The sequence below is a fragment of the Macaca mulatta genome, chromosome 14 (assembly GCF_049350105.2).
Source record: "Macaca mulatta isolate MMU2019108-1 chromosome 14, T2T-MMU8v2.0, whole genome shotgun sequence".
NCBI classification, from domain to species: Eukaryota; Metazoa; Chordata; class Mammalia; order Primates; family Cercopithecidae; genus Macaca; species Macaca mulatta.
The window spans coordinates 17,425,114-17,443,398 of NC_133419.1; the positions used below are offsets into that span (position 1 = coordinate 17,425,114).

The 18,285-nt window shown below is 44.4% G+C and overlaps 1 protein-coding gene across 2 annotated transcripts in view; it reads right to left on the bottom strand.

Moving 5' to 3' along the window:
* PTPRJ (protein tyrosine phosphatase receptor type J) overlaps window positions 1-18,285 on the bottom strand; it is a 191,775-nt gene that overhangs the window by 6,634 nt on the left and 166,856 nt on the right. Inside the window, exons 13-23 of one of the 2 annotated variants that reach the window (XM_028833425.2) lie at window positions 17,893-18,103; window positions 17,654-17,778; window positions 15,843-15,930; window positions 13,311-13,352; window positions 12,801-12,809; window positions 12,615-12,702; window positions 10,649-10,739; window positions 8,656-8,729; window positions 8,411-8,545; window positions 4,225-4,344; window positions 593-753 (exon numbers count right to left, since the gene is read on the bottom strand). In XM_028833425.2, the coding sequence (XP_028689258.2) occupies window positions 593-753; window positions 4,225-4,344; window positions 8,411-8,545; window positions 8,656-8,729; window positions 10,649-10,739; window positions 12,615-12,702; window positions 12,801-12,809; window positions 13,311-13,352; window positions 15,843-15,930; window positions 17,654-17,778; window positions 17,893-18,103 (1,144 nt within the window). Of the gene's footprint in view, window positions 1-592; window positions 754-4,224; window positions 4,345-8,410; window positions 8,546-8,655; window positions 8,730-10,648; window positions 10,740-12,614; window positions 12,703-12,800; window positions 12,810-13,306; window positions 13,353-15,842; window positions 15,931-17,653; window positions 17,779-17,892; window positions 18,104-18,285 lie in introns of both variants that reach the window. The other variant, XR_013403806.1, reaches the window with a different exon arrangement.

Consider the following 18,285-nt stretch of genomic DNA (forward strand, 5'->3'; position numbering starts at 1 on the left):
GTCAGACAGCACTAGCTTGGGACTGGGGCCTAAGTCCCAAACTCACATTTGAGTCAAATGCCACATATACAACCCCTTGCTCGAGCTTCTTCAATCTCAGTCCCATTCAAGTTGCCACCATAACCTAGGATGGCATGTTTCATCTATTTATTCCCCACTGGGCAACAGAGCCCCTCTGTCCTAAATTAATTCCTTCAGCTTCAAAACGAACTTCTTGTTAGGCGCTGGCAAACTTTTTCAGTAAAGGGCCAGAGAGTAAACATCTTAAGCTCTGCAAACCATATGCTCTCTTTCTGCCGTTGTAGCAGAAAAGCCACCATAAACAATATACAAATAAACGGGCATGCTGTGTTCCTAGAAAATGTTGTTTACAAAAACAGCAGCTGACCAGATTTGATCCATGGGTTACAGTTTGCCAACCCCTGTTTTGGAGGTTCAGGGTTTAGGGAGTAAGTCCACGGTTGCTTATCCAAACCCTTTCCTGAATTCGTAAATGCCTATTACATTCCCTCTTAGGCTTTGCTTATGTAAAGTGCTGATAAATATATAATAACATTGGAAATCTGTCACACATGACGTGCCATCTGCATACCTGCAATGCACCAGAATCGGCGATTCGGGAGGACTCTGCTTCATGTAGTCACGAACGAGGTACCGGAAGTTGATGAGCAGGTCAGTGGTGTCCGGAACACCGTGGTCTGGCCAGGAGGTGAAATGGAACTGTCTCAGAGGGTGACTCTCACTTGTCTGGATCTAAAAGCCCAGAAAATGAGTTAGATCCAGACAGAAAGGCCACCTAACAACATCAAAAAGGCAGGGGAAATCAAGCACAGCCTGAGTAGTAACCGGGAGTTGTAATGACTAAAAATGAAACTTCACATTTGCACGCAGCTGATAAAGTGCTTGCTCATCAAACCCTCACAATATGCCCAAGAAGGAGAGTTTATTATCCCCGTTTAAAGATAAGGCAGCAGCGATTCATAGAAGTGAAGTCATTTCCCTGACACTGATTTTAGATGCAACGGAAGTCCCTTATCCTCCAGTTCTGTGTTCAGATCCTTCCCTTCCTGACACAGCTGCCTGTCAATAATGAACTCACCTCCTTAGAACTTCATGAGCCCCATCCCCGAGCCCCCCTGGGAATGCCACTGACCATAAAACCAAAAATAATTTACTCAAATACACCATGATAATCAGTGCCTTCTGGGCAAGAATGGCCTCATAATTCACTATGCCCCCTAGAGAAGCGAATAAAGTGACAGGTCACTGGCAAGCACCATGCAAGTATTTAGAATTGGAGAGAGCTGAGAAAGGACTCCCCCAAAAAACCATCCATTTCAACATCTGAAAGACAATAGAGCTCATTATTACACAGGTTCCCTGGTAATAATGGTTCCCTACCTCACTCCAAAGCATATACCTTGAAGCCCAGAAGCCCACCACAGCTGGGGCGGGTCCTGTCCCTGACTCAGCTGTACTCGTTATGCCCATACCAGGGAATGACCGTACCCATGTGACCTACATCCGCGCTGCAGGCATTTCCATCTCCTTTATGTCAGGTGCCCTTTGACACTCATTTTTTTCAAATGTATATTCATGATAAGAACAATAAATCTGCAGTATTCAAAATTTGGAAAACAGCAGGAAACAAAGATAGAGTGAGGGGAGAGGTGCTAGAAGACCTCATCACAGATAAAGTTAACATTCACAAATGTAACCAGAAGTACTGATCCGAAGTCAGAAACCAGCTATGAGAGATGGAGGTGGGGGAAGGGGAAGAAAAAAGGAGGGAGAGGGAGAGGGGAGGGGAAAGGGAGTGGGAGTGGGGAAGGGGAGAAGGAGGGGGAGAGGAAGAGGGGGAAGTGCGGAGGGTTATACTTAGCATTATCTTCGTGGAGGGCCGAAGGGGCTCGGGTTAGGGGTGGTAGTCAAAGGAAACCATTAGCTCTGTAATGTTCTCAGTTTTCTAAAGGAAAATGTATTCATGCATTTTGTATAATTAAAAAATAACATGGTACTAAATGCCATATGGTGTCCTGGATCAGCTCCTGGAACAAAAGAAGGCTTTAGTGGAAAAACATGAAATCGGAATAAAGTCTGGAGTTTAGTTAATAAAAAATAATCATCATAGTAATAGCAATTTTAAAAAATGATGTGGACGACTCCACCCAAAATGCCCCTCCACAAAGGTAAGCCCCAAGCAGCGGAGGCAACCAAGGAGAAGCCAGTCCGTTCAAATGAGCAAAATCTATAGAAATAAGCATGAGAGGCCGAGCACGGTGACTCACGCCTGTAATCCTAACACTCTGGGAGGCCGAGGCAGGCAGATCACAAGGTCAGGAGTTCAAGACCAGCCTGGCCAATATGGTGAAACCCCGTCTCTACTAAGAATTCAAAAAAAAATTAGCTGGGTGTGGTGGCAGGTGCCTGTAGTCCCAGCTACGCAGGAGGCTGAGGCAGGGGAATTATTTGGACCCGGGAGGCGGAGTTTGTAGTGAGCTGAGATCACGCTACTGCACTCTAGCCTGGATGACAGAGCGAGACTCTGGAAGGGGAAGGGGAAGGGGAGGGGGAGGGGGAGGGGGAGGGGAGGGGGAGGGGGAGGGGGAGGGGGAGAGGAGGGGGAGGGGAGGGGAGGGGGAGGGGAGGGGAGGGGAGGGGAGGGGGAGGGAAGGAATAAGCACGACATTTTTCTACTACTGTGAGCTGCATTATTTAGGTGGCCAGATCAGTGAATGGTAACAGGTTTGATGGCATCTCCAGAGGAGGAACTGAAATATTGAGGCCAGACCCTTTGAGACACAGCAATTAGTAAAGAATTAGTACTTAATATACTATACTTTATCCATGACTTATGGAATCTTCAATAATCATCTCATAAACTAGACCCTAACCCATCAACCCCAAAACGCACCCAAAAGATTCAAGATTCAACTCCAATGAATCTACCTTCCAGCTTTCCTTTTATGCACTACTCATAATATGCATAAATTTTCATCTCCTAGAATGTTTCTCTTACATTACATCCTACCATGTCCCCATGGTAATTATATAGTCTACCCATCCATTATTTTTTTTTTCTTTTTTATTTTTTATTTTTTTTTTTTTGAGACAAGGTCTTGCTTTGTCACCCAGGCTGGAGCACAGCGGGCACAATCACTGCAGCCTCGACCTCCTGGGCTCAAGCCATCCTCCTACCTCAGCCTTCCGAGTAGCTGGGACTACAGGTGTATGCCAGCACACCTGACTAATTTTCGGGTTTTGTTTTGCTTTGTTTTTGTAGAGACGGGGTTTCAGCATGTTGCCCAAGCTGGTCTCAAACCTGAGCTCAAGCGATCCTCCCACCTCAGCCTCACAGGCATGAACCAGCACGCCTGGCCCATCATTTCTAATAGCTGAATAATGATATTATAAGCAGGCGAGTCATAGTTGAGTTATCCATTCTACAAAAGCTAGATGTCTGCATGGTTTCCGAAGTTTTTCTCTATTATAAATAATGCTGAGACTCGTCTTTCTGAATAAGCCTTTTGTTGCATTTCAGATTATTTCCTTAGGATAGTCTCAGACTTCGAGCCAGCAAATCAAAGAGAACAGACATTTTTAGGCCTGTGATATAAACAGCAAAGAGTTACGCCAATGCACACACCCATCAACAGATACCAACACTGCTTCATGGCACTGCCTCTATTTTCAAAGCATCCTTGTAAAAGGAAAAAGGCACATAAACTTGACTTCCTGGAATGCCTGCACGATTTAATTGGATTGGCTTTTGTAAATTTTGAGGGGAAGGGAGGCCATGTGCATAAGCCCTGGAATCCTATTAATGTAACGGTTATCAATTACTCCTAAGAGCAAGTAGCCGCTCCTGATGCCATATTTCTAACCAAATAATCCAAAAGGCTACGGTTTATTCTATAAAATCTATGAGCAAGTCACCTGGAAGTGGAAAGAAAGGAAAGAGCTCCTGATGCAGAGCCATGCTCTTAAGATTCATTTTATTCAGCAATAACTTAGGAAATTCCCAAGAAAGTAAATTTCCCAGAAAAGTCAAGGGGTTGCCTTGGAGTATACATGCATATGGATTGTTCTGTTCTGAAAGGAAGGAAGCAAAACATTTCTCACTGCATAGGAAAACATATGAGTTAATATCAACCTAAAACATATCACCCCCAAATTAACATATAGTAATTACATGAGCTCGACTGATCCTGACTTCTTACTTACATTTTTCACTGTGAAATCTCTGATGGTCCATTCCGGGAGAACAATTTCTGATGTCATTGCCACAGTTATGTCTCCATAGTCCTGAGCCTGCTTGGAGGGCCAATACTCCTCACATTTGGTCTAGAACAAAATTGCATTTTTATAAGAAGACTCAGATCGTGCCATCTGCCATCACTAAAACCTCACAAGGGAGACTAGCTATTGAAAACTGGCATCAGAGACGGAATCAGACCTTCTAGTTGGGTTTTGTTTGACTCTTCGAATTGTTTTATTTTTTAGAGACAGGGTCTCACTATGCTGCCCAGGCTGGAGTGCAGTGGCTATTCACAAATGAGATCATGGCACACTACTGCCTCCAATTCCTGCACTCAAGCAATCCTCATGCCTCAGCCTCCCGAGTAGCTGGGTCTATGGGCACACCACAGCGCCTGTCAGAATTGTTTTTCTTATTTTAATTTACAATTCTTGCTAACTCTTAAAATTCCTCATAAAAATCCAGACTTATTTTCTCTTTAAAAATCAGATCTGCCTACACCAGGTCCAGCTTTCAGCATGAAAACTGATTTAGAGCACAGCAGCAGCTGGTCCTTGACCTGGGACACCATCCCTATCCAGCTCCCTGTGCCCCTAGAGTCGCCACTCCACAACTGTTCACTGACCTCATCCTCTCCCATAACCCCAGACAGCTGGAAGAAATGAGGACTTTTTCCCAAGGCTTTCAGATATACATTGCTTGCAATACAAATACACACACCAATAAAGAAAATCAAATTAAATCATTCTGGGGTCTTTGATTTCTATAAAGTTGGTGGACAGATGTGAACAGAAATAACCAGGAAACGCCTGCTCTCCAAGAATATCTGAATCCCCATTTGGCAAAAGACGACACACAGACACACACGCTCTCAACATTCTAAGGTGCGCTCTGCTGCTGGTAGTTTTCAAAGCTAATTGATTATCTGACTCACCTGAGAAGTCTGAGTTGTTTTGGGGTTTTGTTTTTTGTTTGTTTGAGACAGTCTCACTCTGTCATACAAGCTGGGGTACAGGGCACGATCATGGCTCACTGAAGCCTCAATCTCTCCAGCTCAAGGGATCCTCCCACCTCAGCCTCCAGAGTAGCCTGGACTACAGGGATGTGCCACCATACCCAGCTATTTTGTATTTTTGTAGAGATGGGGGTCTCACTATGTTGCCCGGGCTGCTCTTGAACTCCTGGCCTCAAGTGATCCTCCCACCTCAGCCTCCCAAAGTGCTGAGATTACAGGCCTGAGCCTCTGTGCCTGGCCTTGTCATGTTTAAAAAGAGATGCCTGGGTTCTACCTCCAGAGATTCGGACTCTGGCTGCGGGATCTGTATTTCTTTAAAGACCCAGGTTCCGAAGAAACAACCCAGGATCTGGATTCACACTGGCAGGGAGTTGAGTCTCAGCTCAGCCTCTTACCAGGTGTGTTTTTGTTTTTGTTGCTACCTTGTGGGCAAGTTCTTAACCTCTCCAAGGCTCAGTTCCCCCATCTATGAAATCGTAATACCTCACAGGGTTGTTACAGGAAAGAAATAACATTTATGGAGAACCTAGTGCAGAAAATACACTCCCGTCCCCATTCACCCAGGGTCAGTAACACTCACTTCAGTCTTGATTTTAGATGAACAAGACACCATTTAAATTCATCTTCATGTTCTCCATTAATGTAATTATGTCATTTTTGTTTGTCTAACAGATAGATGTATAAGAATGTTTCATGTATAAGGCCCTGGGCTCAACAGTATTAAAAAATTCATTTGCATTCTTCTTTTTTTTTTTTTTTTTTTTGAGACAGAGTCTTGCTCTGTTGCCTAGGCTGGAGTGCAGTGGTGCAATCTCGGCTCACTGCAACCTCCGCCTCCCGGGTTCAAGCCATTCTCCTGCCTCAGCCTCCCAAGTAGCTGGGATTACAGGCACGCACTACGACGCCTGGCTAATTTTTGTATTTTTAGTACAGATGGGTTTCACCACATTGGCCAGGCTGGTCTCAAACTCCTGACCTCAGGTGGTCTGCCCGCCATGGCCTCCCAAAGTGCTGGGATTATAGCTATGAGCCACCACACCCGGCCCATCTACATTCATTTAAAAAACACTTTTGCTGGGCGTAGTGGCTCATGCCTGTAATCCCAGCACTTTGGGAGGCCGAGGCTGGTGGATCATAAGGTCAGGAGATCGAGACCATCCTGGCTAACACGGCGAAACCCCATCTCTACTAAAAACACAAAAAAAATTAGCCGGGCGTGGTGGCGGGCGCCTGTAGTCCCAGCTACTCAGGAGGCTGAGGCAGGAGAATAGCGTGAACCCAGGAGGCGGAGCTTGCAGTTACCGAGATCACGCCACTGCACTCCAGCCTGGGTGACAGAGCAAGACTCTTGTCTCCAAAAAACCAAACCAAAACAAAACAAAACAAAAAAACGCTTTTATTTCTACTATAGCCTATTCTCCTGATTCAACAAGAGGGTAAGGAGCCCACCCTCTATCACAAGCAACATGAGGATGGGCGTCATCTCTTACTGCTCTGTTATCTTTCCCTCCTCCATCCCCAGCCCCTAGCACAGGACCTTACCTACACCAGGGGCTGGATAAACATCTGCTAGCCTACAATGAATTATAGAACTTTAAAAGAAATGATGCCTGATGGGCGCCCACTATCCCAGGGATAGCACCACTCCAAGTATGCACCCTGGTGCCACGGCAGCAGAATCATCTGAAAACAGGCAGAAATGCAATTCCGAATTAGAAATTCTGAGGGTAGAACCACCCTCCTGGTGATTCTGATGGATGCTAAAGTTTGAGATCTACTGGCTTAAGGAATCGACTCCTATTCCTCAAACAATGAACCTACACTAAAAAACAACTCATAAAGCAACATTAAGTCCCATTCCTAAGGCACAGCATTTTTTAGATTAGCATGTGTTTTTCAGTTCTCTTCACATCAATTTATGGAAATACAGAATTTTATTACTATAAAAAATCTTGGCCAGGCATGGTGGCTCACGCCTGTAATCCCAGCACTTTGGGAGGCTGAGGCAGGCGGACCACAAGGTCAGGAGATCGAGACCATCCTGGCCAACACAGTGAAACCCTGTCTCTACTAAAAATACAAAAAGTAGCTGCACATGGTGGTGCCTGCCTGTAATCCCAGCTACTCGGGAGGCTGAGGCAGGAGAATCGCTTGAACCAGGGAGTCAGAGGTTGCAAAAGCCAAGATTGCATGACAGCACTCCAGCCTGGTGACAGAGTGAGACTCCATCTCAAAAAAAAAAAAAAAAAAATATATATATATATATATATATATAAAATCTTTGATGGAAGCAGCAGAGGGATTTCAGGGCGTTACAGGAGAGAGGGGGCTGCTGAGGCTTATCCAGGGATAAGTCTGAGATTTTGCTTAAAGAAAGGGTTCCAGGCCAGGTGTGATGGCTCACGCCTATCATCCCAACACTTTCGGAGGCCAAGGAAGCAGGGTCACTTGAGGTCAGGAGTTTGAGACCAGCCTGGGCAACACAGTGAGACCCTGCCTCCACTAAAAACAAGAAAAATTATCCAGGCATGTGGTGCCGCCTGTAGTCCCAGCTACCCGGGAGGCTGAAGCGGGAGGCAGCCCAGGAATTCAAAGCTATAGTGAGCCATGATCGCACCACTGCACTCCAGCCTGGCTGACAGAGGAGACCCTGTCTCAAAAAAAAAAAAAAACCCGGGGGGGCTCAGTGCTGAACCTAAGTTTGAAAATCATCGAGCTGATGGAAATCCTCATCTCACAGATGAAGATACCGGTTGCTTAGAGACATTGATGGGCTTGTCCGTGTTCACGGGGCCAATGAAGGACAGAGCCACACCGTCAACAGCATCTTGCACTAAGCCTGGGAGATTTTTCCACGGCACTAACCCGTTCCTGCTTACTAACTCCAGCCACGACGTAATAAATAGAAGACACTGATATTTGCCCACACAAAAAAAGATAATGACAAAATTGTTTAAAGCATGTTTTTAAACGTTTCTCTTAAGGGGAAAAAAAGAAAACAAGTTTATAAGAATAAAGTGCTAATGTTTGAGGTTTTTTTTAAAGAAACAAGTGGTTTTTAAGATACCCCTCTGCCACAAAAGAAAGCAATTAATTTAATGTAATTTTAAATTTCAAAAACTAAAAAACATACTTACTCTTCCCTGTTCAACACATTTGGTCAACATAATGATGGCATATACATTTTTCTCCCAAACCATACGCCAAAAATCTTTCAAAGTGTTCGGTAAAGGTCCTTGTGTGGCAATAAAATCTTTCTTGGAGTGGTAGCCCTAAAAATAGGAAACAACACATAGTCAACCTCAAAGAAACAGAAGGAAGCAAAGCGCTCTAAAGATTTCATCCAAACAGTCCAGTGCTGTGAGACCATCCCCCAACTTACAGGCATGTAGTTGGCATTGATGTAGTCGTCCGTTGAATGGGTCTGGACCGAAAGTTTGACACGGGAAATATCATCTGTGACATTAAAAGAGAAAAGGTCCACATTATAAGCAAACGTTTTAGTAAAGCTGGACACAAAACAGAAAAAAAAAAATGAAATTCAAAATGGCAACACTGGGACTTGTGTCTTTGAAGATGCACAGCATGGCATTTCACATAGACCACCTCATTTAATCCTCATGGTCACTCTATGTGACCATGGCACAGAGCAGTCACACTATCACAGAGCAGAGCTAATGACTGGCATGGCCAGGATTTGAACCTGCAGCCTGACACCAGGGCCCAAGATCTTAACCACACCAGACGCCTTCTCACATAAAATGAACCTGTTACTATTAGCATCCTCAGGTGTCTACCATGAGCTCACATGAGGGAATACGCTAAACAATTTTATTTACTCCTCAAAACCACCCTATAAGCCTCTGCCCTGTTTCACAGATGAGGAAACTGAGAGTTATAGAGATTAAGTGACTTCTCCAAATCCATATATCTGGTGAGGGGCAGTCGAAATTTAAATCTAGTGCCCCTTCCACTAGGACAGGTTAAGTCCCTAGGTTAACCTTTCTACTCTGCCTCTAGCCTCTATTCTCATACAAACAAGTTGTTATAAAAAGAGAGTACCAAGTTCAAGAATAAATTGAATGTATAAGACTACTATCAGAAGGAGGATCTAAAACACAGAATTATGTTTTATAAATATTATTGTCATCTCAAAAGCATACACACAAACTTGCCCAACCTAAGAGATGAAATAATAACCTTAGAACTGTGAGTGTCAGGCTGAGCCAGAAGCAGCACCACCCGAGTCTCCCTGCCTCTGATTGTACTACCTCACCCTCCTCTGGGCAAAATAACATAACAATGCTAAGTCCAGTACTGACCTGAGTCTCAGCCTAAAGACTTCCCAATAAAAACAATACCCAAACACCCACGTCCCAGCTCCCACTCCAGATCTGAGAATCTCCACAGACATTCACAAGAAGAAGCCGATAATCCCAAATTACCCTTAGAAGGGCAATACCCTCAGCCTAGTTTTAAAAGCATTTCTCTCAGAACATGGGCCGATATTCCTTGTCAAGTACAGGGAAGTAAGTGGAGAGAAAGAACCCAAGAACAATGCTGAATTTAAAAAGAACTTAATGTTTTAGTCCAGGAATGAAAAACACAGCTTCAAATAAAGACGATGATGTCCTGATGTAAAAATTATCTGCAAAGTCTATCAATTTCAGCTACATCAGAACATGGCTACAGTCTATTTATGCTCCTCTCTGTGCCCTAATCCCCACCCAAAAGAGAGATCACGATGAACTTTCGATGGAGAAGTATTTACATTTCATCTAATGGTTTGATGTAATAAATAATTCTCATTTTAAACTCAATTTGCTGTTATCCCTGTTGACTAAGATGTAGACATTCTCAAAAACAGGAAATGAGCTAAATATAATTCATACTTAGCTGTGGAATTCACTCAGCCCATGTGTCTGGACACAGAAAAGTGTGACTCCCTGTCTCGCTCTGCTTGCTTTCATTCCAGAATTATAGAATTGAAATAGTTGTGAGACAGAGGGGTTAAGAACACAGACTCTGGCCTTTTCCCTCAATAAGATAGACCTAGTACAAAGCCTAGTCTTCCCGACACTACCTGTGTAACCTTGGAAAGATCACCTAACCACTCTGTGCATTTTCCTTACCTGCGAAACAAATATTCTACTACCTACTTCATAAGGCTGTTGTGAGGATTAAATTAAAGATAATGTACCTAAATATAGTGCTTAGCACATAGTAGGTGAATAACGGATGGTTGTGGAAGTAGGTGACCAATGAATGGTTGTGGAAGTGGTTACTTAGGATCACTGATTCCCTCCCCTCTACAGTTAGAGATGTGATGGCCACTGATGGAAAACAGAGAAGATGCTGTGGATAAAATAACTTACAGGGCAGAACATTATTATAGCGATTCTTTCCTCTATTCTCAGCCAGTCCTGCTGCATATTTAGGTTGACTAATTCCAACCAGCTTCAGATCCTGAAAACAGAACAAATGAGGTGTTCATTTATTTAGTCTTCAAATATTATTCATATTTAGCATAGCATATGACAGTGAAACCAGCCCAACAGTCCCATAGACAAGTCGTTTTTGAATAAACATAGAAACTTACCCTTCTTCTATTAAAGCCTGAAACTTGTATTTGTTTTATCTGAGTTCCTTTCTCAGGAAAGGACCTTCAAGAAGTACCAAAGAACTGAAACTAGTCAGATCACTGTACCAGATGCCTCCTTGCCCCTCCCTAGTTCCTGTTTTCTTACACATTGTTACATTTCTTTCCTGCTATATGAACCCCTGGTTTTAGTCAGTCAGGGAGATGGATTTGAGATTGAGCTCCCATCCTCTTGGCTGCAGCACCCGATTAAAGCTTTCTTCCCTGGCAATATTTGTTGTCTCAGTGATTGGCTTTCTGTAAAGGCAAGGAGCAGGACCTAGACCAAACCCGTGGTGTTTTGGTAACAACAGAACAAAGTAGAAATGTACAGGCAATATGGCTTAAATTGTGCCCCAAAAAGACATGTTGGATTTCTCACCCCTAATACCTATGAGTGGGATCTTATTTAGAAATAGGCTCTTTACCGATGTAAACAAATTAAAATGAGGTCATACTAGAATAGAGTGGGCCCTGAATCCCATATGACTGGTGTCCTTATAGGAGGAAAACAGACAAAGAGACATAGACACATGAAGGGAGATGGCCATGTGAACACAGAGGCAGACATGAGAGTGTCGCTGCCACAAAACTAAGGGACGCCTGGCACCCAGAAGCTGCAGAGGCAAGGAAGGATGCTGCCCAGAGGCTTAGGAGGGAGTGTGGCCCTGCCCACACCTTAATTTGGGATTGTGGCCTTTAGACAGTAAATTTCTGTTGTTTTCAACCTCCCAGTTTGTGGGGCTTTTTTATGGCAGCCTAGGAAACTAATACAAAGGTTAAAATATAGAAAAAAGGTTAAAATATAGGGAAAACTGCCTTCAAGCAGTTGCAACCTGGAGGAGAGGCGTACTGTACACAGAAAAAACTAACATTACAACAAGGCAGAATTAAAGAAATGCTGAATATTGATAACAAGCAACAGGAGAAACAAAGCAGTGTGAGTACACAGAACTCAAGTTCTCCTAATGGGATCCCAGAAAGCCCATGGAGGAGGCAGCATGTGCACTGTGCTGAGTGCTGAGCAGGATTTCAAGAGAGCAAAGGCAGAGATGCTGGACAGGGCAGCACATGAGGACGAGTGGGCATGGACACTCTGAGCAGGGCTAGTTCCTAGGCTGGTTGGAGCATAGCAGAGGGAACTGAAAGGCAGACACTGGCCAAGAAAGTCCTTGTGCAGGGCTTCATGTGAGCCTCACAAGCCACCCTAGGCCATACTGTCATCAAGCCCCAGACCTCTCCATGCCCATTTGGTTTCCTTCCAGCTCATATAGTTTCCTAAGTATTGTGGCTAATAGTTCCCTGACTTGAATTCCTAGTTTCTGTTAACAGTTTTCTAACTTTCAGGAAAAACAAGCCAATTTCTAAGGAAAGTGGCTGTGCTTCAGTCAGTAGTCGTCCAAGGTAGACATCCAGGACAGTATGACACAACAGGTTTGGAGTGCAGGTGCACAACCCTGAGGTTATATAGCCATTTAATGTAACCTGTTTGGGTGAGTTCGTACCTGGCTTTGAGCCACTATTACCTGTGAGCAATATAACTGCACTGCTGACTCTGTAGGAGAGAGAATAAAGCCATGTCCCAACTGCCTACAGTCCCTCAAGTCCTTCAGCTACCTGCCACCCGTCCACCAACTCCCCTCGGACCCCAGCTTGGGTTAGAACCTGACACAATTAAAAACACAGTATTTACAGCAACGTACTTCATATTCCTCTGCGAACCCACAGTTGGAGTCGGCTTGCTGCTTCTTGAAGTAGGCCTCAAAATTCTCCACTCGGATTAACTTAGATCTAAGAAAACAAAACTTATCAGGATTTTTTACATTCAATGAAGTCCATATTCAATAGATAAGTACAAGTTATTAAAAAAAAATAAAGAGATTACTCACTTTTTAGGTCTTCATGATAGAAAGGGAAAGAAAAAAATAAGCAATTAGAAAGACTCATTCATACTCTAGAGATGACAGTAAACAATCTTCCCAAAACAACAAAACCCAGGGTATAATTTGGCAAGAGGGGATCAGAGTACTAGTATTCACAAAACACTAAAATATGAATCAGGAAATCTGATTTCTGGACCCTACTTTGTAAATAATTGGTTTTGTGACTTTAAGTAAGTGCTTCTCTCCCCTGGATCCTGATAACCTATATGACTTTTTTAAATCAAAAAATATGTATTTATTGGTAGAAGAGTAGAACATGTCAAGGAAGCTAGCTTCAGGAGACTAATAAAACATAGATTCCTTGCAGAAAACAGAGTTAGCAAAAACTTCCAGATGATCATGGTCAAAATGTGCCAATCAGGAAAAATGACAGCAAGTTCCATCAAAAATTATTTAGAGATAGTCACTGAACAGATTGGAGGATTTAAAATAAAGCTCATAATTTGAGAGACTTACTTAATTTGAGAAAAGGACACTTCATTATTCTTTGCTTCTTTCCTGTTTTAAGAGAAAAGAGACCCATTAGACAAAAAAGGATTCCTTCCTGTGCTTTTTCCCTTGCGTATCTGGAGTTGATGTCACCTATGAAATAAAGGTGTTACACCTTTTCCTCGGGCATTAGTTCACAGATGACACCAAATCCTGCCCCCTAATACTAAACTTAATGACCCAAGCTGCAAATGCTAATTATAAATTTGTGAAGTTATTTTCTTTTGTACTATCTACAAGAATGAAAAAAATCATATCCAAGTCACTTTTAAGAATTTCCTTGCAAATATATAGCAGTGACATTACTTTAATGTAAAGCAAGACTTGTTATTTCATACTTTGCTTTTGAGAAAGCTCTTCTGATAAATGAATGCAATAAATCAAAAAACATATCAGATCCAGAACTGGCAAGTTGGTGAGGCATCTGCACACTCCTGCACTATTGACTCAACTCTGCGTTGGTGTCTAAGAACAACTTTCTGGAAGGCAATGTAGCAGTATGTATCAAAACTGAAAGCATGCATACCCACTGACCCAGCACTTGCCTAGCTTGGAATTTAGCCTAAGGAAATAATCGTGAATGTGCCCAAAGATTCAGGCACAAGGATAAGTAACTGTGGCCAAGAAAAATTTTAAAAAGTGGAAACACCTAGGAAATTGGCTAAATAGATCATGGTACTTCCATATAGTTGAATACTCTGTAGCCACTTAAAATGATGATGAAATGGGCCAGGCATGGTAGCTCATGCCTGTAATCCCAGCACTTTAGGAGGCCGATGTGGGTGGATCACCTGAGGTCAGGAGTTTGAGACCAATGTGGCCAACATGGCAAAACTCCGTCTCTACTAAAAATATAAAAAAAATAGCCAGGCATGGTGGCGGGTGCCTGTAATCCTAGCTACTTGGGAGGCTGAGGCAGGAGAATCGCTTGAACCTAGGAGGCAGAGGTTGTAGTGAGCCAAGACCGTGCCATTGAACTCCAGCCTGGGCAACAAGAACGAAACTCTGTCTCAAAAAAAAAGAAATGATGATGAAATGAAGCTGCCAACAATGTCTAAACTGAATAAAGCAGGCTAGATACTAACATGTAACATGATTCCATGTGTGGGCACACATTTGTGTGTGAGTTTGGTCACATCAAAATGTTAAGAGTAGTTTTGTGTGGGTTCTGCGATTGCGGATTTCCTATTTATTTGTGCTCTTCTTTTCCGTATTTTTTGCCATAAGCATGTATTACTCTTATTTTTAACAAGAAACAATAAAACTGTTTTACCCAGCCACAGACTGATCCATCTCCTCCCCCAAAATCAGAACCTAATCTGGCAGGGCGCGGTGGCTCATGCCTGTATTCCCAACACTTCGGGAGGCTGAGGCGGGCGGACCCCTTGAGGTAAGGAGTTCGAGACCAGCCTGGCCAATATGGTGAAATTCCATCTCTACTAAAACCACAAAAATTAGCCAGGTGTGGTGGCAGTGCCTGTAATCCCAGCTACTCAACAGGCTAAGGCAGGAGAATCACTTGAACCCAGGAGGCAGAGGTTGCAGTGAACCGAGATCATGACACTGACTCCAGCCTGGGGGACAGAGCCAGACTTCACCTCGAGGAAAAAAAAAAAAAAAAAAAAACAGAACCTAATCTAAAAGTTGGAGCATGTGCCCCCAACAGGGTGGGGTGGCAGCACAAGGAACCGGCCTGGGCCGCATGAGGACCCCTGGGGCAGGACGGAGATTCCCTGGTTGGCAGCACCTTACAGCAAAGAAATCCCAACTAACACACACAGGCTTCACACACTGCAGAGACAAGAGGGCGTGCCATGAAGTACAAGGACCAGGTTCAAGTTCTATTTCCACACCTCCCGACTCAGCTTCTGCATCCGTGGAAGGGACTTACTGGACCTGCCTCACAGAGCCTCGTGCATGAGATAATTCATGGAAAGCACAGATGCAGGCACACAGTGAGCACTCAAAACAGGGCTGCTACTTTTACCATTTGATGACCTCACAGGGTAGTTGTACAGATAAAATAATAATAATAGCATCCAAGGTACAAGACACTGAGAAGTGCCTTATTCAATCCTCCTTTGCTTCACAACTTAGGCACAATGATTATCCTCCTATCATAGACGAGGACATTAAGGCTAAGCTTCCTAAACAGCTGGTCAAAGACAGAGCTGGTGTTCAAACTTAGCTACCTCTAAAATGAAATCTCTTAACATGATAATACTATGAAACTGACTTGTAAACAAGAACATATCATTTCAAAGTAGCATCCCACACTGCGGCATCTATCAGTGGCCTGATGTGACAGCTGGGAGCACATTAACCTCACCCAACTGGGGGCACAGAGGAAACACGGTTGGCCAAATGCAAAAGACTGTGGGTGAAGGGAACATGGCACTCATGATATCATTCCTTCCAATTCTGTGAATGTTTGAAATGTTCCTCAATAGAAAGCTTCCTTAAATACCAGAGTATTATTATTAGCATCAGCAGTATCACCTCTTCTTTCTCCAGAAGATGAAGCCTCCCACAGTCACAATAACCAGGGCACCAAAGATACAGCCAAAAACTGCTCCACAGATGACACCTGAGAAAAGTCAAAACGGGAGACGCTTGAAGAGGTGATCGTGCAGACCACATGACGTGCTAACAACCAGCCAGGGACCCTAACACCAGAGGGTTCAGGTATGTGTGGCATACACACGCATGCATGCGCGCGCGCGCGCACACACACACACACACGTGCACACACACAAGAGTTAAATAGCTTGGACCTAAAATTAGTCCATGCACATGGAAGCCAGGTTCCTATTCCCAACCCACTACCACCTGGATGGTCTTGAGAAAGCTACTGCTCCTTGCCAGGTCTCAGTCTCCTCAACTGCAAATTTAGGGAACTAGGCTGGATTTTCAGGGATTTTTCCTGCCACCTCTGACGTGTTGAGACTAGCACCCACATATGAGCAGAGGTACCTACAGCAGCATCCATGCTCAGGGGACAGGAAACCCATTGGTTTACTGGAGAAGGATGTGGGGACTCCCTAAACTTTGCTTCTGGGACAGGCCTGCACCCAACAACCACCAACTAGGAAAAAAAGCAGACACACTAACAAGCCAGTCAGTCCATTCACCTCTGGCTTGAAGGTAGGGGATGAATCCCTCTGGGATCCCTGAAGCTCCTGTATCACTTAGGTCTATGTGATAAAGGGTAGAAGCACTTGACAAGGGTCCAAGACCAGAATTTCAGGCCTGCCTCTAAAGCCACCGTGTAACCCTGGGCAAGTTACTTCCCCTCTCTGGGCCTTAAGAGTCTCATTTCCAAAAAGCGGGCAGAGCACAGTGGCTCACGCCTGTAATCCCAGAACTTTGGCAGAAGGTGGAAGGAAGCTTGAGGCCAGGGGTTCGAGACCAGCCTGGGCAACATAGCAAGACCCCATCTCTACAAAAACTTAGCCAGGCACAGTGGTGAGCACCTGTGGTCCCATCTGGAAGGCTGAGACAGGAGGATCCCTTAAGCACAGGAATTCAAAGTTACAGTGAGCTATGATCATGCCACTGTACTCCTGGGCAACAGAGCAACACTCTGTCTCAAGAATAAAATAGATAGGCTGGACATGGTGGCTCACGCCTATAATCCTAGCACTTTGGGAAGCCAAGGTGGGCAGATCACCTGAGGTCAGGAGTTCAAGACGAGCCTGGCCAACATAGCTAAACCCCGTCTCTACTAAAAATACCAAAATTAGCTGGGCGTGGTAGCAGGCACCTGTAATCCCAGCTACTCAGGAGGCTGAGGCAGGAGAATTGCTTGAACCCAGGAGGCAGAGGTTGCAGTGAGCAGAGATCGCGCCACTGCACTCCAGCCTGGGTGACAGAGGGAGACTCTGTCTCAAAAAAAAAAAAAAAAATCATAAAATAAAATAAACAAATCAATAAATAGAATTAAAACTATGAAGTAAAATAAACAGGATTGAACAAGACAATTTATGTGGCTTCCTCTGATTCTAATATTTAAGGATTCGATGCATTGTGTCAAACTGTGCACCTGGCACATGAGGACTCAATCATCTTTGCAGGTTGGAAGAACAACTGGCTCTTAGAGAAGGGAGAGTGTCGGGTCCAGGCTGTGGGACCTCAGAGGAGGAAGCCCACTGAGCCCGGTGACCCAGTGACATCTCAACCTCTGGGAGGGGGGAGTTGGGCACACCAATCCTCCTGAAGGTCTGAGGGAGGCATGCACACAGCTGGCCTTCTATGGACACATGGAGCAAAATGCCACTGAACCGGTGCCACGACTGTTGTCTTCTCCCTACCTGGATCCTGGGGCAAGGAAACAGCATCTGAGTAGCGACTGAAGGACACGTAGCTCTCAGCCCCATCGATGAGCCCGTGGTTTTGAGGGTGGAAGGTAATGTTGGTGAAGCCAGCCACACAAGCCCTGTGGGATGACAAAGAGCAAAAAGAGGTCCCTGAGACATGTCTGACCGCAGGCACGGAGAGCTTTACGCTCATGAGGCTCAGCCCCCAGAGAGCAAGAACCAGAAGACATTACCGGTAGGAGCCCAGAGGTTCCAGCTTCCCATTGTAATAGCCAAGCGTGGTGGACTCATTCCCAACATCAATTTCATATTTCAAAACTTCAGACAAGCTCTGAGAACGTCCCTTTTCTTCTGTTCTGATCAGGTATGTCACGTAAGTATCTGAGGCTCCCTTTTTGAAATCCTCATACGTGTATTTCAGGACATCTGCAGAAGGGTGACCAGCTAAGAAAGGTACACAGAAGGAGAATCATAAGAAAGTGACGGCAGAGAGACGACTTCTCCTGCATGTCTACATGGTGGGGATGCTGGGTGACAGTGATACCAGCAACCACCTCTCAAGTACCTCTCTGTGCCAGGGTTGACTCACGTTGAATTCTAAGAGCTCCACCTACAGTAACTCACTT